Consider the following 26,223-nt stretch of genomic DNA (forward strand, 5'->3'; position numbering starts at 1 on the left):
GCATGCTGAGTTCCAAGCCTTCTGACACCTGATCAGAAACACTTCAGATTTATCATCTCTCATCAGAACTTACATCATTTAGAAACAGATCAAGATGATTTTGTTGAGCGATGTGTAACCATGGCAAGGTGACAGCTTTGGTTTTCAGGGATTCCAAAAGAATCCTACTGGTAGACTACCTCTCACATGGTCAGACCTTAATGGACAATATAAGGCTGATGAGTTTAGGCAACTCAATATCAAGGTTAAACATCCACCAGAACCTGTGCACAGGTCTGTTGTCACCATGGCTACAAATTGTATGTCATTGTCGCTTTGTACTCATTTGAACTCAACCTTCCCATTGACCAGAATTGGCACCATTAGATTTCCACCTCTTTCTAAACTTGAAAAAAGAAAGGTCTGGCAAGCAACATGCAAATCTGTAGAGGACTTTTTAAACCACCAGGAGGAAACCTTCTACATTAGTAGGATTCAGGCATTATTGGAAGAAGCAGTGGACCTCGGAGGGGATTATGTTGAAAAATAATCAGCAACCAACTCCATCAATGTAGGCCATCATAATTAGGTTCAGAATTTTAAGCCACACCTTGTATGTTGCCCAATTCTGCTTTGAATGGAACCTCCAGATGATACAATGACAATAATACTTAATTGAAAGTGACAAAACCCTTTCCATAATCATAAGAAATCTCTACTAAAAGCAGAGTTCATTGTGCAATTCCGACTATATCATATACATGTGTGTATGAATCACTATCAGGTATTTTTACAAAAAGGTGAGAGTGCCCTGCTGCACTGGTGGCACCACACAAAACTAAAAAGGATTGGGTGATCAGACGTGGGTACTTGGATGAATGTCATACTCTGATGGTATGGAAGCTGCACCCTAATAGTGTGGAAGATTCACATGCTTTCGGTCACTGGTTCTCCTGGTCCAGATTTGATTATTCACAGACCACTTTGATGTAGCTGAAAAATTGCTGACTGCACACTTAACCATACCCTTGCAACTATATTTCCTAGTTGATGTGACAAAGGTGCCTATAGTTGTCATTTGTGAAGAACAATCCTGCAGGTGCACTGTTCTGTCAGGATGTTTAACTCTTGAGATCCTTCTGAAATCAGTAGCATGGCCAAGCAATCAGCCACTGTCCTGAAAAAAACCCATCTTAATGAAGGCACATTGACCAAAATGACCTTCTCTCCACTTCAACCAAAGCAAGCAAACCCTGTTTCCAGAAGCATGGACAATGGCGCTTTAAATATTGCATCGTGTAGCAATTAAGTGTCCAGTGTCGCTTTGCAAGATGGGCTGATTTAGAAGCTAACACATCTGCTAGCCAGCGAGACTATGCAGTCAACAGCTGCCCCAATAGTCCTCAGCTTTTAACAAGCTTGCCATTGATCAGCAGAAGTCTATGGCGGCCATTTTGTCGCGAACAGACGACACTGGTTGTGAAGCAGATGACACATTGAGCAGACAGATTGAGTTTCCTCTGAGCCAATAGAGGCACCTGAAAGGTGGAAGCAGTGGGAATGGTGACAATATCTATCAATGTCCTCAACAAATAGATGTTCCCATTTGATTTCATCTCCTTTGAGGTACCTGCTATTGAAGGCTATACAGAAGTGGAAACAATGATAACATTCAAGATGTAAGTGTATGAAATACACCACATTTGTAACAATCTGTGAGTTGGGAACATTTTTCTGAACAACAACTTCAACACTAACTACATTGAAGGTTATATATGACCGGGAACACCATCAGTCAAAACAAAACATGAAGGATTTGGCAATAAGATAAGATAAGATAAGATTTACTTTCCATGATCACTCCACGTAAAAAAAACCCCTGACATCACATCACTCCTTGACCTGTAAAATGGTCAAATTTATAGAAAAATGAGATCTAGAAAATGTGATGTTAACTGCGTCAAGTTTTATACATATGCAAAAATTCTTATGTAAATCTAATAAACCAAATGCTTATGTCTATATAATGTCTTGAATTTGACCTGTTTTAAGGTTTATTTTACCATTAGGGGTATTTGTAAGGCCATCTGTTATATAGTTTTGTTTGTACTATTAATTTAAGCCTTAAAACAAATATCAAGTGAACAAGTAGTGAACATAAACATGGCTTATACATGTATTAAATAATTTTTTAGATGAATAATGTAGAGACGGAAAAGTCTTAAAAACTTATGAATAGTTCCATGAATAAATATAAATTTATTGATGAATTTACAGAAATGAATCTGATTTTTTACTGATGAAAGTTTTTACATAGAAAAGACAAATGAAAGAGTGACTTTGACAAATCTATATTCTGTGATTTATGTTCTTTTGAAGAAGACAAACAGGAATTATTGAATATGAAGCTTTGTCCAGTCATTAAGGCAAGCAACTTGAAACCAGTATCTTGACAAAACATTCATTGTCAAACGTTGATGAATTATGTCAGGTTCTGGGAACAAAATCATTTCTCAGCTGTTAAAAGAACACTTATTAAATTTGTAAAAACTCAACTTTCCTTCCAAAAACTTTTTTCTGTTTTCTGCTTTTCTATCAACTTTATAAGAAAGGCCAACTCCTTTATCAAATTTTCAGAATGTCCAAGACAGTTTTTGTTTATGGTATGATGCAAAGATGATAAATATATAACATTGTGTTTTTGTACCATTGAGGAAGAATGCACAAGGAAATTTTACAAATTTTGAACAGGTTCTCTTTTCAATAGCGTGCTTAAGATTGATGTTTGCTTTGATATGTTTTGTTTAATCTTGCCTTGTCTTGGTGTGGTCGTACTGTATTTGTTAAGTTAACAACACATCTCGATGTGTTTAAAGTATCACAAGTGGTGTAGATAAGCTTACTTACTTCTTATTTAGATTTTTGTTACTTTGCAGGCTGATGCAGATGTAAGTTGAGGTCACAGATTCAGTGCTAATGGAATAATAATGATCACAAAGATAACACCAACAATAATCAATTTTTGTAATATTTTCTGCTTTTCAGTGCAACAGGGAAAAATCCATGAGACTGTTGTACTTGTCAGTTGACGAAAAGTGTGTACAGGTACATGTACTTTGCTAATTGCATATTAATCTTTCTTGATGTGCTTCAGAAAGAGGGAAAGTATGAAATATAGTTAAAACTGCAATTTGGGAAAATATACAGAAGAGCTGAATATTTATTAGTATTGGATTTATAGTACCAGCCAAATGAGATATACAAGTCCATAGTTTAACATGTATATCCCATGTATACTGACTCCGATTCGACCAGCAACTGGGTATGGAACCGCCGCCCTTTTGCTGTCCAGGCAGACACTCTATCCTCTAGGTCACGGAGACAGTCAAATCACTTTGGGAAGCATTAGTTGTCTTAGGTGCTGCCAATTGCTGTTACATTCCTAGGTTGCCCGAAACCTTGATCTGACTTAAATCTCAGATTTGCCCTGATTATGTTTCTCAGGTTTGTGACAATGCTCGTGGATTTCAGTAAAGTGGTAGATGTCTCTGCTCCCACAATAACTTGCACAAGCTACTCACTTGTAATGTCATCTTATGCATATTCCGTAAAGAAATCCTGCTTCTGAAGCCCACTCTTCTGATCTTCAGACATGAATCCATTTAATAAAACTTAAGAATGAGTTTATTTCAGCTGTCAACCACAAATAATTCACAATTAATTTCATTGTAAAAGTTAATGAAAACACTTATTGAAACATTATTTACCAATATGTTATCAAAATTAAAATGTCATTTACTTTGATTATTTTGGTTAAACGAAATAAGAAGTATCATTTCCTTATATTTTATAACAATCCATATCTTGCAGCGTAAAGACATTTCAGAGAATGACCTTGACATTGTTATCGTAAGGCTGTTTCTATAGCATCCTGTGGCTTCAGCTGTTTGATGGCATTTTTTTTGGTCAACGAGATCAGTTAATTCCGTGACTGGCTGTTGAGCTTTTTCCCTGTTGAATGTTATCATTACTGCAAGAATGGGAGCAATTTTCTATAAGTGAACCTAAGAATGAGAAAATCAATATATGATATTTAACATTGTCCGATGAAAAAAAAGGTGATAGTGTATTTCTGAAAGTTAGAAGTTTCCTGTAGTGTTTCAACAGGCGAATTTTATGTTTCATATATGAAATATATATACTTGTATGTTAGATTTACCAAGGTTTCACTTTACTGAATATGTCTAAATAGGGAGGAGCAACACTCTGTTTTTCAGATTATGGATCAAGTAAAAATAAATTAAATTTGTGTTTATTTGCCCAATCACACTATATATTTGATAGATTAGAAAAATAAAAACATATAACCACCAAGATCTAACAAAAAGGAGCGTTTTAGGTGATAAGCTGTCAAATACAATGTATATATCTCTCTGGCCTCAACAAACCTCATATTCAGATTTAAGCCATAGTCATGATGTGTTTTGTATCATCTTGTCTGAATGTTAAGCACAGGTTTAATTCCAGCTGTAGATTTGCTAACCTCCTTTCTGAGTCAGTCCACCCTCAAGGTGGCTTATATAATAGTTTTTTAGTCCAATGCAACTTTGAGTCATTTTGGATTACAGCTCTTAAGAAAACATCATAGAATATTTCACATTGAAAGAAAATTGCATAAATTTTAGTTACATTTGTGGTATTTGTAGTGGCTAGCTTCTTTTATTGGCTTAATAGCACAAAACTGACTTTATTGACCAAGTTTGAATACTGCAGAAATAACCCAATACTCATCAATACTTCATATGTCATTGCAAACCTGGCATGCATTGTACATTGTGAAGTTATGCATGCTCAATCAGACAGATTTATGAGGCTGTTTTTGTGTTATCTCAGGACAGTTTCAAATTGTGTCAGACAGTCTGTCAGGTAATAAAACTACTTCTCTGCAAAATAACTATTGACAGACTTTAATTAAGTACAGTTTTCTAACCCTAGACTTTTGTACAGACTGTGAAGCCAACATTTTCCCTGTAAGTCTAGATGTCTTCAGTGCTTACAATGAATTGAATACTTGGCTTCTTCCTCATTATAAGACAATTTAACAAAAAAATGTTTCAAATATATTTATTTCAGAGAATGGGAAAAAATTAGTTCATCAATACTCTACAACAAACAGAAGAAGATAGTATGAGGGAATGAAGGCTGTCAATTTAATATTTTAGGGTTGACTTAACACAATATTTTCATGCTTATGTATTTGCTTTACCAGAAATTATTCGTGCCAATTATATTCTGATTTGGCAGGCAATATAAGAGACAAAATAAACATTAATTTCTGATGGCCAAGCCAGGCTTGAACCAGTTGAGCGGTGCCCCACCTCACACCTTGTATCAATTTTGAAGGCAATGATTCCATTTTGTCTTTGTGTGTGCATCACAATGTTAGACCAGGCCATACTTATTGTAACAGCAAGTGCAAGTTGCCTTACTTATTGCACACTGTGAACTAAGTCCAGGCATAAAGTCTCTTGCATAACATGAATTTATTTAGGACATTTTTTGTTTGAATAAATATTTATAATAATGTTTGTTTATTTCTGTAATTGCCTTGAATTAAAATGACTAAAAAGTAACAGTAGTACTAACAAGAACAAAATAGGTCAGGTTTAACTGTAACAAATATAAATGATATAAATCTTACTGGAGTACACCTTTAAAATGATCTTAGATATACAACAGTAAATTATATAAGATATGATAATGTATGCATATATATCATTTAAGAAATATATTTATACGTATATGTGGGTTAGGAAAGTACAGCGTGACTACAAGCTGTTGGTTGGCATGTCTCCTGAAGCTCAGAGTCTGTGAGTTCCTGCAGCGACAAAGCAAGATCAAATTAGCCGATGCTTTTTCTAGAAGGAAAGAGACGTCAAACTTCACCTCATCTGTGTTGCCATGTCCAATTTTCGTTACCACGCCAACCTTGGGAAGACAAGATAGCTAACGGATTGCTGTCCAGTGCTCTAATTACCCCATCTTCCACAATACATACCTCCAATAAATTGACTCGTGCTGACCAGTTGCATAGAAAATGTGAGACGAAAATAGTCCATTCCATCAGCTGAAGTTCGCGCCAGCATGCATGTCATGACAGCTACAATTCCAGCATGTGATATGAATATGAATTTGATTAAGGAAATGTGTTTTTTATTTCATATTTGGCGACTTTCGAAAGATGTGTTGCAGTGTTTATTTTGCAAATTGAGACATTTTGGTCGAAGATATTTTCGGAAGATATTGTCTTCAACTATAAACTAACAGAGTTGGTTGTCATGGGCACTGCAATTTACATAAAAGCATGCAGGCAGCAGTATTGAATGATTCCAAACTGTAAATGTGTGGAAGGTTTTGGAATGGTTTGGGTTAAAGGCTCAGGTAATGTTAATATTTACATCAGTGGTGTATATGTTAGTGAAGAAACTAAGGACTTCAATTGACACACAGTCCAAACAGCAAAAAGTCAGTCATGATGGGGGTTCAAATTCATTAAAAACATCAAGATTTTTCTTTGAGTCATGTCTATTATTTTTAATGGTGAGCCTGACTGCACGGTCCTTCAGTTTACAATAGTAAACACAAAATAAGAAACATAGTTTGTTTGGTTAGAAGAATGCTTATTTCAGTATTGTAATAAAGGACAAGTAACTGTTGATCATCGGGAGATAAAGGTACAGCCACTGAAAAAATGCCAAATGCAAAGTAGAGCACTATTTTCAGATCAGAACTATTAGGTTCTGACAATGAACTGTCAGTTGGTCGCTAGCTTACTTCAATAAAAGCAACAAAACACTTTCCATATTCATAATAAGTCCCTGCCAAAAGCAGAGTCCATTGTACAATTCCAACTCTATCATGGGCACGAATCACTTTCAAAATAGCCCTGTGAAGATTAGAAGGGGTCTTCAGAAAACCATGCTTGCTGTAAAAGGCGACTATGCTTGTTGTGAGAGGCAACTAATGGGATCGGGTGGTCAGGCTTGTTGACTTGGTTGATGCATGTCATCTTATCCCAATTGCGTAGATCGATGTTCATGATGTAAATCACTGGATTGTCTGATCCAGACTCGATTACTTACAGACCACGTCATATAGCTGGAATATTGCTGAGTGCGTTGTTAAACAACAAACAAACCATGAAAGTAGTGATGACACCAGGAGTTCACAACAAAATGAGTGTATCCTGCCTATGTATCCAAACCTGTGGAACCATCAAAAACACACGCAAAGGCACATCTATTGTTCACCTGAAGAAATACGGGAACATATGGTACAAGTTTAACTGGGGAATTGCATCTGACATTCTTTTTGTCAATGATACATCAAGCACCACTATGACTATAATGGGTTTCTTGAAATGCATGTACAGTACATATGCAGTTCATATATGCTATATGAATCATGCAGTGACTGCAGCACATGCATCAGAATACAAATGTACTTCTCAGGATCAAATGGCAAGGACAGGATCCCACCAGCTAGTCTTTAAGTATTTCATTTCAAGAAACCCTATACTCTAATGCACCTTGACAACATCTTTTCTTTCACCTCCTGCGTTACATGTTGACCAAGAAAACCCATCAACAAGAAAATACATTGGTCTGGCTTGTATTGAATGACTTTTTTCAAATTTAGCAAAATATTTACAGATCCAATCTCCCCCAAGCCAAGACTCAGATAACTGAAACTTTGTATGAAGGAATACCACCATAAGAAGTTCCATTTTTTTAATATGTTGTCTTAAGCATCAATCACACACTAGTCAATTGAGGATGTTTTGCAAAAACGAAATTTCAACTAACATAGGAAAACCATGTGTCCTTGAAAATCATTAAGTTGAAATATTGTTGAAGACAATGTAACCCTGTGTCTCTAGCAGAATCCTCATCCCTCTGTAGCCTCGGCAATCCCATTTGGGATAACTTGAGAATACATACTTTATGGATAGCAACTTCTGGTTTATTGGAATCAGCGATGTTTTGATATAGATTATTACACCATTGTCAAGCTGGAGAGGATCACACCTACCTCATGATGCAATATTTATCATGATACTTAGTCATGTTATTCATAGCACAATACAGTGGAACCCCATTTATCCAGACAGTAGCGTTCCTTGTGAAATTGCTCAAATTACCTATTGTCCGAACTAATGAATCATAGATACGGAGTCATCTCTATGTACATGTTTACAAGTGTTCCGAGAGGTAATCATCTGGAAGGCGAGGTTTCCTGGATAAAATCTGTGCATACTGTTCTGTGTTCTGATTTTGGCTACGGTACATTTCTGGATACCTAAAAGTACCTAGAGGTGCATGTGTCAAGGATAAACAACGACACCAAGGTTTTAGTTGACATAGGTGTACCTGAGGGAAGCAATGATTGCGCTCATAAAACTGACGGCATACTTAAGACCAAAATATTACCAGGGAGGTCACTACTGCCTGAAGGTTTTACTTTGTCTACTAAAACAGAAAAGGTTTTTTTTTTCGACTTATGAACCATCAAAACAACATTTCGCAAAATTTGTTTAATGTTATGTAGAAATGTGCTCACCATGGTACCTTCTGATGACCCACATATCTTCAACAAGTTCTGTGGTCTAATGGTAAGTTTGCCTGACTACAGATGAGAAGGTTGTGGGTTTGATTCCTGTCTTCCATAATGAAAATGTTGAAATTCTTGTCTTTGTTTTTTTTACATTGGAGTCCAAACTTCATCTGCTTCTCTACTCATAACTTTTTACAAGAAAAAAAATCATACGTGGTCTTACCAGTAAACAGTAAAACCTCAGATTGGGGCTTACTAAGAAACAGTAAAACTTTCAAAGAGGTAATTTCGAAAAAACAAGTAACATCCAAATCAATGGTCAATATACGTGATAGGTTTACCGCCCGGGTATAACTGTTGTACCCACACAGATGACCCCTTCAGCTATAGTTTCGGTGTCGAGCTTCTGTCCGTGAGTCTTACACACTCTAACTGTTTGATAGGGCAGTTAACTTTGACCAGTTGTGGATTAGGATTATTTGCACCTAGCAGGTTATCTCCATATTTGAGAAGATAAGACCATGCTGACATTAACCTCCTGTACTCCAAGGTTAATCAGCTTTCCTTGGTGGAGCGGTGTGGTGTGTAATCTGATTCTCTGTTTGCACATATGGAATGTTTGCGGATTATACACAGAAGGGATTGACCATTTGCGCTTTTGACCATTACAGAACATTGGTTTTGTTGTAAATACCAATGGTCTTAGGCACTCCAAGTTCTGTCCCTAATTGCTGTCAGGATCTAATGATTTGAATGACAGATTTGATCTGTGTGTAATCCTTGTTAGTGCCATACTCATGGTTTTCACCAGAGTCATCAACACTGATCTGCCATATCTTGAACTTTCCCCCCACATCTTGCTGACACACCATTACATGTGACTTAAATACCTTTGCAAAACAGGTAAAACTAATTCATTATCTTGTAAAGACTTTATCATTAAGTGGACTGACAAAGTAAGTAAAGAACACTAAAGAGTCTCTCCTGATGCTGATCTACCAGTATAGGAACTTTTACCTCACTTCGGGTATTTGCCATGGTTTTTTGTTCAAATCAGGTAAATGTCTAAGGCCTGCATCTCTTCAGGCTTTCCTCACACATGCTTGCACACTGTCAATTCACTCACCCACAACATGAAGAGAAATGTGCAAGGATATTTAGTTGGTTTGTGCAAAGCTCAATCACAGTTATTATCTAATCTTAAAATCATGTGATGTCATGGACATGATGTCAACTTGCATCAACAAGGGATATCCATGCTAGCATGCGTGTCAGTAGTCACAATCTTGTACAAATATTATTTGACACAAATATCACATTACACTGAATCAGTTGCAGCTAAAATCTAGAAACTAACATTTGCATGTTATTGTTTGATTTTTATTTTCAACATTATGTTAGAGCAAATGTTAGATTACAAGGTGAGAAATATGAACCTTCTAGTCAAGTAAATTTTTCAGCTCTGCTGTTGCCATGTTCTAATAGAGTGACTACGGTATTCTTGTATGCACTATATATACAGCTGTGTTGAGGGGGTGCGCATAATACATGCCTCGTTGAGTTTTGATGGGGTTTTCCTGATGCAAATACGTTAGGCCTACCATGAGCATGTATGAAAGGAAATACCTTGTCCAAAAAAACATATTGAAGTATGCAATTTTATCCTGTTATTACTCTATCTGGTGATATATTAGTGTTTGTTGTACAACTGGACTTACTTTTATAATCGATGTAGTTTAAAAAAAAATTCATTCACTATTGTTTACATTAATTTCTGTGAAATCATGTGTGAACCAATGAGGTCGCACCAACTCATTGTTACTGCTATTGATACCTTGAATTGAACCTATGTGGACAGAGAATGGATACATATATCATAAATGTCATACTTTTGACTTGTTAAAAGTCATGTTTGTTGTAGTTTGACTAGTAAATGTCAACACAATGTTTTTTATGATTGGAATAGCAAGACAGCGGAAATCCTCGGAGGTGATTGGTCAAAATATTCCATCCATAAAAAATAACCGGCAACATCATTCAAAACCTAAGTATTACGCTTATTATTTTAAATATCTATAGTAAAAGTTGCATTTAAGATAACTCGATATTGGAAAATGATATTGGTAAATAATAATTTCAGATTCCTTTAATGTATTTCACAAATTTCACATTTTTGTTTACTAACTTTGTTTTCTGATGTTCGTTCAACTCGATGTAGTTTTTTACTATGCTTATTACTTCAAAGTTTTTTTTTCTCCAAAATGCTACGTCTCCTAGAGGTGTGTGGTGTGCATAATGCATTGGTGCGAATTATAGTCAAGAAAATATGGTAAATAAAAGATAATTCCTCACGAGAATGTGATTGTCTTGTTTCCCTCCTAGTTTGAACCCTGGAATGTCGGCATCATTTGCAGGAGTTTGTGAAACAATCATTGAAAGCAGTATATGTTGAGCTGATAGAGGACTATGATGGGTTGATAATCATCTGTGGCGGGCAGATGTTGCTTGAAGATGACAGATGGTCAGTGAACTAGCTACAATTTCCCCCCTTGCATGTTTATCATTCAGTCATTATTGTACTATTTATAGAGCACCACATCTTTGCAGTACAACAGTAATTCATCTATATATGTTTTGTGTTCATACAAATACAATGGCTCCCAATCTAGCCATGCATATATTCAGTGTTCAACATCCATCAGTAACTACCATCTATGGACTTAATCTCAGCATCCTTCCCTTACTCCCAGGCATTGCCATTCCACAGTTTTACAGTGTTCCAAATTTCAGCAGCAGTATATAAAATGGCTTAAGAAACATTCCTATCCATTTTGATGATATGGAACAATTAGGGAGGGCCAGTGGCGCCCTTGATCTGCCTGGGAACATTGTATCCGTAATCTACATCATGTATATGAATGTTTACAATAGCCAGGTTCATTGTATAACATCTTGGAGTAAACATGTTGAGATGGCCAATAGCTTCCATCTGCTCTCTGCCCTACAAACCTGCCACCAGCTCAAATCTATTAAGTCCACAGCCATCATGTTTGCACGGATGATAAGGGTTCAGAAGTTGGCGGGAAGAAGAGAAAATAAAGGTGGAAACTACATGTTGCCATATTAGGGATAATACCTTGGAAATTCTATTGATTGGGAAATCCTATTTTTGTTGCATCATGATTGACACAGTTAGTTATGATTCCATTGGAATTTGAGTAAATGTTTAATTTGCCATGACAGGTGAGCTGATTGGCTCAACTGACTGTAGACCAGTAGAGCTTTTCAAATTACGCATTATTTGTCCAACCCATGGTCAAGTCATGTTCACTTTTATCTCTTGGCTGCTTGATGATCAGTAGAGCGTTGCATGGTGCATGGCTATTAACACAGTTGTCGATTTTTTACACGTCACACAGCCTGGTAATATATTTGGTTTCCAGGTGATAACTTGAATAAATATTGATATGATTAGACCAAATTTGTTCATGTAAATGAACGTTACATATAACAGCGCCTGTGTTGAACATAGCTTTTAGGTTAAAAGAGAACCGTGTTATAACTTGTGAAAAATATGAAAGGCAAATTTATCATTTTCTGATTTCCTTTCAAGAAATCTATGAAAATAGATCTCTAAAACTGTAACATTTTTATTTCCATGGTCCTTCCATGAACTCATTCAATGTAACTTAGTGTAAAGTTAGTATTAATGTGTGTTTGAGGCTAGGTCATATTGTAGTCAACGAAAATAATTCCCATATGCTACCCATTCTACCTCAACATTGTCTCCCACACCCACTTTCTCTCCCTCTCCACACCCCCTTCCTTTCCCTCTCCCTCACCACGCCTCCTTTCTTTCCCTCCCCCTCACCACACCCCCTTCCTTTCCCTCTCCCTCACCACGCCCCCTTCCTTTCCCTCTCCCTCACCACGCCCCTTTCCTTTCCCTCTCCCTCACCACGCCCCCTTCCTTTCCCTCTCCCTCACCACACCCCCTTCCTTTCCCTCTCCCTCACCACGCCCCCTTCCTTTCCCTCTCCCTCACCACGCCCCTTTCCTTTCCCTCTCCCTCACCACGCCCCCTTCCTTTCCCTCTCCCTCACCACGCCTCCTTTCTTTCCCTCTCCCTCACCACACCCCCTTCCTGTCCCTCTCCCTCACCACGCCCCCTTCCTTTCCCTCTCCCTCACCACGCCCCCTTCCTTTCCCTCTCCCTCACCACGCCTCTTTCCTTTCCCTCTCCCTCACCACGCCCCCTTCCTTTCCCTCTCCCTCACCACGCCCCCTTCCTTTCCCTCTCCCTCACCACGCCCCCTTCCTTTCCCTCTCCCTCACCACACCCCCTTCCTTTCCCTCTCCCTCACCACGCCCCCTTCCTTTCCCTCTCCCTCACCACGCCCCTTTCCTTTCCCTCTCCCTCACCACGCCCCCTTCCTTTCCCTCTCCCTCACCACGCCCCCTTCCTTTCTATCTCCCTCACCACGCCCCTTTCCTTTCCCTCTCCCTCACCACACCCCCTTCCTGTCCCTCTCCCTCACCACGCCCCCTTCCTTTCCCTCTCCCTCACCACGCCCCCTTCCTTTCCCTCTCCCTCACCACGCCTCTTTCCTTTCCCTCTCCCTCACCACACCCCCTTCCTTTCCCTCTCCCTCACCACGCCCCCTTCCTTTCCCTCTCCCTCACCACGCCCCCTTCCTTTCCCTCTCCCTCACCACACCCCCTTCCTTTCCCTCTCCCTCACCACGCCCCCTTCCTTTCCCTCCCTTCACCCTCACCCACCCTTCGTCATCTCCAACACCTTCTCCCTGACTCCCACGCCATGCCCACTGCTGTGCCCTCTCCTTCACACCACACCAATATCCACCCACCCGACCCTACATCATCTCCTAAACCTTCTCCCTGACTCTCACCCCATGCCCACTGCTATGCCCTCTCCTTCACACCACTCCAATACCCACCCACCCCGACCCTACATCATCTCTACACCCTCTCCCTGACTCCCACCCCATGCCCACTGCTGTGCCCTCTCCTTCACACGACACCAATGTCCACCCACCCGGACCCTACAGCATCTACACCCTCTCCCTGACTCCCACTCCATGCCCACTGCTGTGCCCTCACCTTCACACCACACCAAAACCCACCCATCCCGACCCTACATCATCTCCTACACCCTCTCCCTGACTCCCACGCCATGCCCATTGCTGTGCCCTCACCTTCACACCACACCAAAACCCACCCATCCCGACCCTACATCATCTCCTACACCCTCTCCTTGACTCCCACGCCATGCCCACTGCTGTGCCCTCACCTTCACACCACACAAATATCCACCCACACCGACCTTACATCATCTCCTACACCCTCTCCCTGACTCCCACGCCATGCCCACTGCTGTGCCCTCACCTTCACACCACACCAATATCCACCCACCCCAACCCTACATCATCTCCTACACCCTCTCCCTGACTCCCACCCCATGCCCACTGCTATGCCCTCTCCTTCACACCACACCAATATCCACCCATCCCGACCCTACATCATCTCCTACACCCTCTCCCTGACTCCCATCCCATGCCCACTGCTGTGCCCTCACCTTCACACCACTCCAATATACACCCACCCCGACCAATACATCATCTCCTACACCCTAACCCTGACTCCCATGCCATGCCCACTGCTGTGCCCTCACCTTCACACCACGACAATAGCCACCCACCCCAACCCTACATCATCTCCTACACCCTCTCCCTGACTCCCACCCCATGCCCACTGCTGTGCCCTCTCCTTCACACCACACCAATATCCACCCACCCTGACCCAACATCATCTCCTACCAATATCCACACCCCAAGCGATGTTTGTGATGTAGACATTGTCTGTTAAGTAGCTGTGAACATAGGCAGTATTCTGTCACTCCGTCAGTGTGATTGACAGGGCATCAACTGAAGCTGGTGTTTATAGCATTACACTAATTATTCATAAGTTTTCACACCAAGGGACCAGCATCATATAGATATCTGTTTCAGGAATACAATCCTTTCTGCTTGGCACTATAACAGATGAACAATCTTATATATTCCGAGTTTTAGGGTTGATATTGAGTTTTGTATTTGTTACATGATCTGTTTAGTCTCAGATGTGTTTTCTTGCTTTCTATTCAATAAATTGTTGAAATCTTTCTTTCACTGACAGACCTTGTCTTAGTTTTGGATAGATAAAACTTTGGTTTGATATTTTGATAATTGTTTAGACACTATTGTATAGATCTCCACAGAGAAGTCATTTATTTGCCATACCTGTAAGGGAATAACAAACACAATGTTTTTTTACAAAATAATAAATATGAAAATCACTCTGCAAATAAAATAAGACATCCTACTGAGTAAATAACTTGCTAATTTTAAATTCCTCTTTCTCAAATACTATCATACGTTTTGCAGTATGATAGTAATAACTTTGATAAACATGCTTGAGATCCATATCAATATCGCACTTCAGTTATATCAACTTGAAGTAACAAAACCGGTCAAGGTAACTGAAGTAAATATTTACAATAACTTGATTGACAACAAACTAGATCAAAGTCTAGATCACCTGCCATTTCAAAAACTCCTATGAACTTTGTAAACCGCAACTGTGTTAAATATGCCACTGTACATTCTGGGCCACTTGTGTGAATCCATTACCCCAGCTGTGTTAGAAAAGACTATGAGGATAAGCAGTGTGCCATTTGTGATAACATGGAGCTGTTCCTGCTAAACTGGGAGCTAGTAAACGCTACACTAAGCACAAGGCACTAGGCCATTGGTGACCAGCCCTACAGTCAGTCGGCTATACAGCTAGGGTTGGTATTGATGATCGGCAATTCATCTCGGTGTGTATATACACAAACATGGGATAAAGGAATTCTCTATGTGTGTCTCACAACAGAGTCAGTGACGATAGAAATCGGCCGTCATATCGTCTCAGAACTCCCTTGCTGCTTTTCTTAATTGGCCAACATTGGATAATGCCCACGGAACCGTCGAAATAGCAACTAGCTTGGTTTCAACTGAATACATACACAGAGGCGGCTAGGCCGCAACAAGCGTACTCACTAACTCACCAGCCTTGTGGTCCCTCCACTGTGAGCTCTACTGTAATGCAAGCTTAGAAAATTAACAGACGGATTTCACGTCTGCTGTTGTTATAGGGAGAGACCGTCAGCCATGATTCCTTGGACATTGGGGAAATATTTGAAGAGGAAACACGGATAGTGTGATGGAGACAGCAATTCCATTACCAAAATGAGAAAAATCATCGAGAGTTTTAAGGATGTGCTGCTTTTGGGTGCTCATTAAATTCGTCGGCCACATGTTTCATAGAGGGTAGGATTATCCTTGTGGATATTTTATATTTGGATATTGTTTCTCCCCCACGAACTCTGAAGTGTTCCCAGCACACCTGAGAGTATGCTGCTTCCTCGGTAATTAACATGTGTGCTCCCCTCAGGGATAGATTAGTGAATTCGAGGGCTCATTTTCATTTGGGCTGGCTTTAGCCATATCTGACTTGTTTACTACCTGAAGACTATTGGGAGAGATATTCTCTATATTTCTCGGTAATTAATGTGAGTTTGGTGTCAGTGAGGGGTTGGTGTGCTTGCGGACCTCAGAAGGTGATTTGAGGCCAGGAAGAACAAGACATATGGCTGAGATTGGTGTAGAGGTGTAGTGCTTGCCATACGGAACATGTCTCCTATAGTCGAGGGAGGATGTTGCTAGGATTATACTGCCTCAAAGATGGTCGCACCTAGCAGTAGATATAGCCAATGTATCTGTCCTTTAAGCCAAGCTAGGAGAGCTGAAACCTCCCCCACTGACTGTTTATCTGGATTTTTTTGTCCATTCTATTCGATAAGGAGAGACACCACTGGCATTATGACAACTATGGATATAGATATTGTTGGGGAATCCTGAATCACTGAGTACTACGCTGGTGTTTCAGGGGAAAGTATTGTATTGTGTACAGAGGATAACGGTTGTGGAGAATTAATGCCACTCAGCCTGTGGTGTTGTTTTTTCATGAAGGATCGAGGAATATACTAAGAAACAATCATGTCTGACATGGATCTGAAACCACGGCCTGACCGTCCCAGGATTTACATGTCCAGTAAAACACACAAGGTGGTTGTCGTATTTCCTAATGGAGAGGTGGTTGAAGGTAGGAGTTATTGAAACTGACATGCTTGTTGACGAAATTAACATGTTGTTGATGAAATTAACATGTGACATATGTCCCTCTTTCTATGTTTCTGAGAGTGTTTATAGCTATGTGCTTGTTGTGTGTTGAAATGAACACTATTGGTGTAGATGTCTGTTATATATTATTCAAGGAAAAAACATCCTTACCAAAGAGAATATTGTGTTTCAGAGTTCGTGCTGAAAAATACAAGTAAACGAATTAATATATATGGCTAAATTGATGTGTTGGTGTGTTGTCAATAGTGCATGGTATAAGTATATTAAATTTGATGTTAATATGAACCAGAAATTTGTATAAATATAAAATTACATCATTTTGAATTCAGATCATATTGACATGTGTATGATCTAATTTTAGAAATAATTGCTTACAACTGTCCACAGCTGTCATTTTACAAATGAGTTTTTCAGCATGTTATTCATTGTACTGAAAAACATGATGCATATGTAACGGTATTGTTGATTGCATAGTGAAACAGACATGTGATGTCATGGTCTATATTATAATGGAGGTACCTAACAAACAAACAAGGGCATGCTAAGATTGTTGCTGAATGATGACAGAAGTAGGGCAAATGATGAAATAAACCTCATCTTCCTTTATATCACATCCCAGATAGATGCTTCCCTCATCACATATCATGAACACGATATTTATTTTATTAAAAAAAGACACTGTTTTTCGAGACTGAATTGGTTATACATTTCAGTTTGAACAGTGTTGATATTGTATGCATTATGTATATTAGTTGTAAATAAGTATTACAAAAAGTTGAAAATATGAGGGTTTAAAGTATTGTATATATGAGGAATATAATTATAAGTGGTTTCTGTTGCATATAACTAAATAAGACAATCTTGATGCTTACTTTATTATGCGTATCATTACATCTTTGTATGACTGCTGATGGGGGTATTAATTTTAGCATGGAATGTAGGTCATTAACAGGGTGGGATGTGTGTAACATAATACTGGATTATGTCTGTAGGATTGAGAGGGTGGGATGCATGTTTTATCAAACTGGATTTACCTGTATGGCAGGTAGGATAGGTTATATTTTGTATCATACTTGATTGACAATATGTGATACAGTTCATTACTTAATTGACAATATGTATATAAGATTGACAAGATGGTATACATTTCATAACACACTTGAGTTGTACTTTATATGACTGAAAATTAGACATGGTATGGTTGACACGGCTGAGTACATTTAACACTGTGGAAGATTAATATGACTATAGACTATTTGTGACAGAGAAGGTATATAGACCATGATTGACCAGATGGGATATAGACTATTATTGACCAGATGGGATATGGACTATGACTGACATCATTAGATGTAGAATATGATTGATAAAATGGGATATAGAAGCAATATTGAAGCAAAATAGTAACTTATCACATCATCTGGACCATGAATATGTATCATTTCTAACACAGTAGGATCTTATATTGTTAAAGCACTTCCAGTGTTGCAATTTACCTTATTGCTTTGGAATATAGTACTATTATCCCTATTTGTCCTATTTACTAATTTTTAATGTTGTGTCATGCATTCCGTTACCATCCTGGAAACAAATTCTTTCAATGTTGTGTCACACATTCCCTTCCTGGAAGCAAAGTTATCAATGTTGTGTCATCTATCCCTTACCATTCTGGAAAAAAAAGGTTTTCAATGTTGTGTCAGACACTCCCTTACCATCCTGGAAACAAAGGTTTTCAATGTTGTGTCACACGTTCCCTTACTATCCTGGAAACAAAGGTTTTCAATGTTGTGTCACACGTTCCCTTACCATCCTGGAAACAAAGGTTTTCAATGTTGTGTCACACGTTCCCTTACTATCCTGGAAACAAAGGTTTTCAATGTTGTGTCACACGTTCCCTTACTATCCTGGAAACAAAGGTTTTCAATGTTGCGTCACACATTCCCTTACCATCCTGGAAACAAAGGTTTTCAATGTTGCGTCACACATTCCCTTACTATCCTGGAAACAAAGGTTTTCAATGTTGTGTCACACATTCCCTTACTATCCTGGAAACAAAGGTTTTCAATGTTGCGTCACACATTCCCTTACTATCCTGGAAACAAAGGTTTTCAATGTTGCGTCACACGTTCCCTTACTATCCTGGAAACAAAGGTTTTCAGTGTTGCGTCACACATTCCCTTACTATCCTGGAAACAAAGGTTTTCAATGTTGCATCACACATTCCCTTACTATCCTGGAAACAAAGGTTTTCAATGTTGCGTCACACATTCCCTCACTATCCTGGAAACCAATGTTTTTGATGTTGTGTCGCCCACTCCCTTACGTTCTTGGAAACAAAGGTTTTCAATTTGGTGTCACCCACTCCCTTACCTTCATGGAAACCAAGGTTTTCAATTTGGTGTCACACACTCCCTTACCTTCCTGGAAACCAAGGTTTTCAATTTGGTGTCACACACTCCCTTACCTTCTTGGAAACAAAGGTTTTCAATTTGGTGTCACATGCTCCCTTACCTTCCTGGAAACAAAGGTTTTCAATGTTGTGTCACCCACTCCCTTACCTTCCTGGAAACAAAGGTTTTCAATTTGGTGTCACCCACTCCCTTACCTTCCTGGAAACCAAGGTTTTCAAATTGGTGTCACACACTCCCTTTCCTTCCTGGAAACCAAGGTTTTCAAATTTGGTGTCACACACTCCCTTACCTTCCTGGAAACCAAGGTTTTCAAATTGGTGTCACCCACTCCCTTACCTTCTTGGAAACAAAGGTTTTCAATTTGGTGTCACACATACATTGTGGGAACCTCATTATCAAATATCAGATTTGCTAGAACAGCTTGTTATATTTATCAATCCGATAACCAGTTATGGATAGATTGTAGAACCAATCATCTCACTCCTATCATAATGCTTATTAAAGAGTGACTGCAACATACAATCACAATTCAGGTGACAAATATATAAGTGACCTGAACATGCAATTTATATGACATAAGGAGTGAGAAAGGGAGTCTATAATTATTGGGTGTTGGTGTTAGTGCTGAGTGCTGATGAGAGTGAGCAGTGTTGAATGAACAATGAATGCCTGCTCTACTAATGAAATGTTCTCAATGAGGCCATTCTAGCAGTAGTCTTCTGCAGGTATAATACCCGCTATTATGTAAACACAATCAACTCCAATGTTGACCGTAAGAAATAAATAGCTGTAACAAAGTCACCTGATGCAGTCAGCAAAGTTAATCGTCTTTATTGTTTATTGGAATAGTCACTTTTCAGAAATTATCAATTGATTTTGAATGTCCTTTGGTGATTGTTCTGTGTTGAATGGACAACAGTGTATTTACATCACATCAAATCATAAATCAATATGTGAACAAAGATTCGTGTGTGGATTCTGGGTTAGAATTTGTCCCCAGCAACTTATGCTGGATGCAAGAGGTGACTATATAAATTGGGGGGGCAGGCTCAGTGACAAGGATGATTGCATGTTTTTGTTGCCCGACGATTCAACGTTGTTCATAATGTCAGTCACTGGTATATCTGGTCCAGACACGATTATTTAGAGACACCCCCCCCCTTCCCGGTTCCGAAAATTAAATGAATATCGTCCGGGAACCGTAGTTTCCGGATATTTGAAGTCCGTATAAGCGGGGCATGACTGTATTCTGTTTATTTTAGATATTTGTGACTTTGAATATTATGCGCAGAAAAAAATTACACTGTACCCCTTCGGCGAAGTCCGGCAAACGAACAGGTGATGAGAAACTTCGTCAGTATACAAATTCGAAATTTGAGATAAAAAAATCACCAGACATGTTGATTTACCGTTTAAATTGTATTTTTTGTTCAGCTAGGCATCGTTTTATATCCAGGGATTAAGATTACCTAGTGCATTTTCTCGTAAACTAAGCCGGGCACAGCAATCAGATGTACACATGTTTTCTTGGAATCTACCGGTGAGTCGGTCAAGACACACCCAATGATATAACTTTACAGGATTTTAAATGCAAGGATCGGCAAAAGTTGTATCTGAAACTATTTTTTTATCAGGAATAATATATTCCAATATCTTGTTAATTTAGATGCAGCTTTTACTAAACCTATTTAAAATAATAATAACCCTAAGTAAAGCAGCTGATCGCTATTGCCGGGTATTATTTTTTACATGGAACCAGTCTGACCAGTCACCGTGAAGGCTCCCGTGCACGTGAGCACGTGATCACGAGAATTACGTGTTGACATAGAATCGTCCAACAAATACAAATATGACTTTTAACGATTCAAAGTATGGCATTTATGATATATGTATCCATTCTCTGTCAACTTAAGTTCATTTCAAGGCGTCAATAGCGGTAATCTGACCGTGGTTGCTGTTAATAACGGTGAGTTGTGCGATCTTCCGATCGCTTCACACACGATTTCGCCGAAATAAATTAAAACAATATTAAAAGGAATTTTGAATAAAATTAATGAAATAAGTTACAAACAAAAGTCCAGATATACAAAGAACAATTTTTATAGCCAGACAGTGTAATTACATGAATAATTTGCGAACTTCAGTATGGATTTGTTGACATGGTATTTCCGGTGTTACGTGCTCACAGTAATGTCTTTCCATGGGGTAAAAAACATCAAAACTCATTAATTCGTGTATAATGCGCACCCCCTTCTACACAGCTGTGTTTTGGGGAAAGAAAGTGCGCACTATTCTCAAGAAAATACGGTAAGGCTTACTGATGAATTTACGCCAATTTGACCTGAATTGTCCCCAATAAGCGCCCACCCTTTCTGTCTTTTTTTTTAAGCGCCCTGGGCATTTTATGGGTCGAATACAGTATTTAGCTGTGTGTCATATATTTCATATTCAAGAAATGGGGAATAATGGCAACATGTTAAATATTTCAAATATCAGGTAAATGTGTATTAGTCAAGAAACTCACACTTCAGTAACTTGTAGGGATGGGAATTGAAGGATAAAGCATATCACAATATTGTACGATGCACAAGCCCGTATAGCGATACATATCCCGATATATTGTGTAATTCTAAATTTGGAATTCAGAAGCAATTTGAATGTATGAATTGAAGTTCATAAATGGAACAAAACAACATGCTGGTAACACATAATGTTTATTCCTTCAATAAATACACACGTATGTACGTTCCGGAAGCACGCTTCAGGTACTTAGCAGAGTGTAACATAACACATGATAAAAATAACTATTTGAAATCCTTCAAAATACTGAGCATTAAAAACAATATTGTGATGCTTAGAATGATGGAAAGAATGCACTTCAATTTACAGATACATTGGTATTAATACCTCGCACCCTAAGTAACTTGATATATTATGTTACTTTCTGCTCCCAGTAGTAACCTGCTTTATATATGATGTTTGATTTCATGCAAGTAGCATGGCTTCTGATGTTTTTTCAGAATGCAACCATACATAGTCAGTTTGTGTCATTTTCAAGTATCCATTATTCATTGATTGAAGAGGGCAGTTGGGTAGCCTAGTGGTTAAAGCGTTTGCTCGTCACGCCGAAGACCCAGGTTAGATTCCCAATATGGGTACAATGTGTGAAGCCCATTTCTGGTGTCCCCCGCCGTGATATTGCTGGAATATTACTAAAACCGGCATAAAACCATACTCACTCTCTCACTCACTCACTCAGTCACTTATTGATTGAAGTTGTTATTACAGTTGTTATTTTGACCATGTTTTTACTGCCAGTATTATTCCAGGTAAAATACACATGCATATAACATCAATTTTTAAATTGTTTGTTGTGTTTGGAATGAATGTACAATGTGAGCACCCAGTCATGATAGTAATATAGATGACCGGCATGTTGTTAAGGTACTTCAAAATGTTTGGGAACAAACCAAAATAGAAACATGATTGACAAGGAGGTGTATATTTCACATCTTTCAAGATTAAAATCGTTTGAAATGCTCTGACTGACAAGAGACGGTGTGTGATATTGTGTCATGTTGAAATGTACACTTGAGGTTGCAACGGTCTGCACATCACAATTATCGTAATGACTCGGCATCATAATGACTTTTTCTGCTTCACTGGCCCCATGGCTAATAGCTTGATGCGTTGCTTGATAATCATGTCGGTGCTGTAATTAACACATAACTAACTTAGGTTGGCTCACCGACCAATTCTTATCGATACAGAAGCTCACATAGCCAGGCTAATCTCACCTTATATTTACCTCCATTACACTGTTGTCATTGAACATTGAGTACTGATGGACAGTTTTGTGTAGGAGAGAGAATGGCCTTGAATTGTGTTTATAAAGATAATATTGTTGCATGAATTTCAACCCGAATAGTTACTGATGTTGAAACACATCAGTTTCATGTATATTGAAAACAGGAAAACAGTATATGTGTCACACTAGCTGTTTTCAGCAAGGTGCCCTGAATACTTAAGGGATGGTGTCCATTTCAGCTCAGATGTATATTGCGGCAACATGTTATATATATTTAGGGCAAGATGCAATCCATGAGAAGCGAAGTGCATTTCAGGGACACGAAAAATTGACCACATAGCTTTAGTCGCATAAAGCCCACTGAAAGAAAAAGGACTTCAATCAATACCTCCAGATGGTGTACATGGACACATGTGTATTTCTGTCAATAATACAGAATGTTCAAACTAATGTTGACAGCTTTATACCCCAGGATGAGATATGAAGTAGATCCATTTTTTTACTGAATTCCTTGTGGTTTTTAGCGATGAAAATTAACAATGCTTGATTGATAGCATCATTTTTATGCTTCATTCACATTCTGTATTCTTCTCTGTCTGTTCATGTAAATTTATGATAAGGTTCATGTTTATTGATAGATTCATGGTAAAAGGGGGAATAAATAGGGGCTATGCTGAAGCATTTTATTCGAATGAAATACATATTTTGTCAAATTTCATCTTCAGTTGACACATGCATGCTAACTGCATGTTACTTTATTTATATGTTTTCCAAGACAAGTTCACTTGAGCCTATCCTTCCACATTGAGCTGACATGCCATGATATAACTGAAACACTCACTCACTCACTCAGGTAGAAATTATATTTTTATTGTTTATAGGAACATCATATACAATGTAACGAAACAGTTGTACTTTATTGTTCTGCTACAGTCAATATTTAAATAAACCATTTCCCTCGGCAGCTGATAGTGTTCACTGTGAGACTTGTACCACCATAAGTAAGTAACTTGCCAGTTTCCCTGTCTGTGTTTGGTTCATGGAATGACTTATGGGGTGTTATTTTGTCAAAATGCAACACGTTTGACGTCACCGGAATCCACTTCACGTCACAAGACCTGGAGCCTGTTCTGGAATAGAGACAAAATATGCTTGAGAAATGTATATCCTATTGCCAATATCCTCCAAAGAAAGACATACACATGAAAAACACAATGTCGTTGCACAAAGGGAAATCAGTCAGCGCAAAGCTCACACCAACTGCTTGGAAATATTTGTGAAATCAATTTTCATGCATAGGTGGGCGCAACTTCTCTTTTAGGGTCAAACTCATGTATATATCACACAGCTGTGAAATAAACGCATTAACCTGTTTCTCTATACTATGGCTAGTTCAATGTGACAAGCGTATTAAATCTTGTCACAAAACCAGGAGTATTAATACATTCTAGCGGTGCTGGAAGTAGGTCTAACAGTGCCGTCATTGTGCATGTGCTGAATTTGTTTGATACACCTCAATAATGAGACAATTAAGTCGTCAAGCTCAGTTAGGCTCATGTCAATGACAGATTTTCGTGGATGTTGCAATATAAAGCTCATGTGTTTGCTATGCAGAACGGTGCCAGCAACTGATAAATTCTTATAGAACTTGTATGGATTTCTTATGCTGCAGCAAAACCACATCAATAGCCATTCTCATAATTCATAGCTGTTGAAAATAACAAAATATGTTTCGGCAATGTTTAAGAATTCATTTTTTGTAACATTTCTAAATTTGAATATATGTCGTTTGTTATTGATATAAATTGTTGATCTGTTGTCATGAAATATAATATGGCTCTGTGATTATCTTGCTGCCATATTTCAAATATTTATTATTTGTAATCAGCATTTGAAATATATCCTATGTTGTGGCAAGTAGTATTCTAGTTTGATATTCATCTCAATACTTTTCCTGTAAACACGGCTGAAGCATTTAAGACTTTACAGCTTATAACTTATTATTATAACTTCCTTATAAAGACATTATAAGGCAGCACTTACTTTTTATGGTTTGAATAAACTGAAGCCTGGAGAGTAGTGAGAAAATATAACTGGTTAATTTTATTTGCCGCACTGCTCTATCTTTGATAGATTAGGAAATTATAAGATACAACTACAACATTATTTGATTCTAACTGCAAACAAAGTGTAACTCTTAGGTCTTTAATAACATACATTATACATAGTCTCAGGTAACTGCAAACATTTTTCTCAAAGAAATAAATACACATAAATGTTACTGTATAACAGGTAAACATCCTGCACAGTTTCGCACATTCAGCATTTATTTTCCTCTGCTAAATTTACCAACAACGTCATATTCAAATAAAATGATAGATAGTACCTACTATTTAATAAATTATTTTGACCTACCTACGAAATACACAAGACAAAAATAAACCCTAAAATCAGAAAAGACTCCTCTCATTATTTACTTTAATATACTAAAGGATGCAGTCGATATGTATGAATATATGTGGGTGTGCATGGAGAGTTGCAGATGTGCGTTATTTTCCATGTGTCTTATCATGGCTTAAAATGGAAACCTAATTGGATTTAGGCAATCACTTATTCAAGAACAGACAAACAAACACAGGAAGTATTCAAGAACTAAATACACCTAATGAAATTTATGAGGTTCATGATTAACTTTGTGAAAGCATTAAAAAATGTTTGGTAACGGACACTTCTTTGAGTACATGTTGTAGATAGCCACTGCTTCTGTATATCATATATCATACTTGGCCAACATTGATATCTAGGTCTGATATGTATTGCTTGGCTTATCACCTGTACATGAAGATAAATCACTGTATTTGTATACTATTGGGTATGAATGTTCTGCAATGTGTCCTCGTATTTTGTAAAAGTTGTCAGGATTGAAGTTAAGTCAATATTAAGGCCATATTTACGAAGAAAATGTGTCCGTGTTTCCTGATAACAAGGGTTATATGGTACTTATGCAGACCTATTTTATGGGAATGAAATAAGCATGGCATATTCAATTGAAACGAACAGCTGTTGGTGACACTATATTGTGATATTGACATCAGTCATTGGAATCTAAATGAAATTGACATTACCCATGGGAATCTAAATGATCGTGAATGTAGAATACAGGTAAAAT

General features: G+C 38.3%; 1 protein-coding gene across 9 annotated transcripts in view; it reads left to right on the forward strand.

Annotated features, from left to right (window-relative positions):
- Positions 1-26,223, forward strand: part of LOC139463782 (dual specificity calcium/calmodulin-dependent 3',5'-cyclic nucleotide phosphodiesterase 1A-like) — a 497,801-nt gene that overhangs the window by 319,400 nt on the left and 152,178 nt on the right. The window contains exon 1 of one of the 9 annotated variants that reach the window (XM_071245090.1): positions 15,301-16,797. The exons of the other annotated variants lie outside the window; for them this stretch is intronic. Coding sequence (XP_071101191.1) covers positions 16,692-16,797 — 106 coding nt within the window. The 5' untranslated portion in view covers positions 15,301-16,691. Of the gene's footprint in view, positions 1-15,300; positions 16,798-26,223 lie in introns of those variants that run through there. 9 annotated transcript variants of the gene reach the window in all.

Source organism: Haliotis cracherodii, unplaced genomic scaffold (assembly GCF_022045235.1).
Source record: "Haliotis cracherodii isolate W230 unplaced genomic scaffold, xgHalCrac1.p SCAF_16, whole genome shotgun sequence".
NCBI lineage: Eukaryota > Metazoa > Mollusca > Gastropoda > Lepetellida > Haliotidae > Haliotis > Haliotis cracherodii.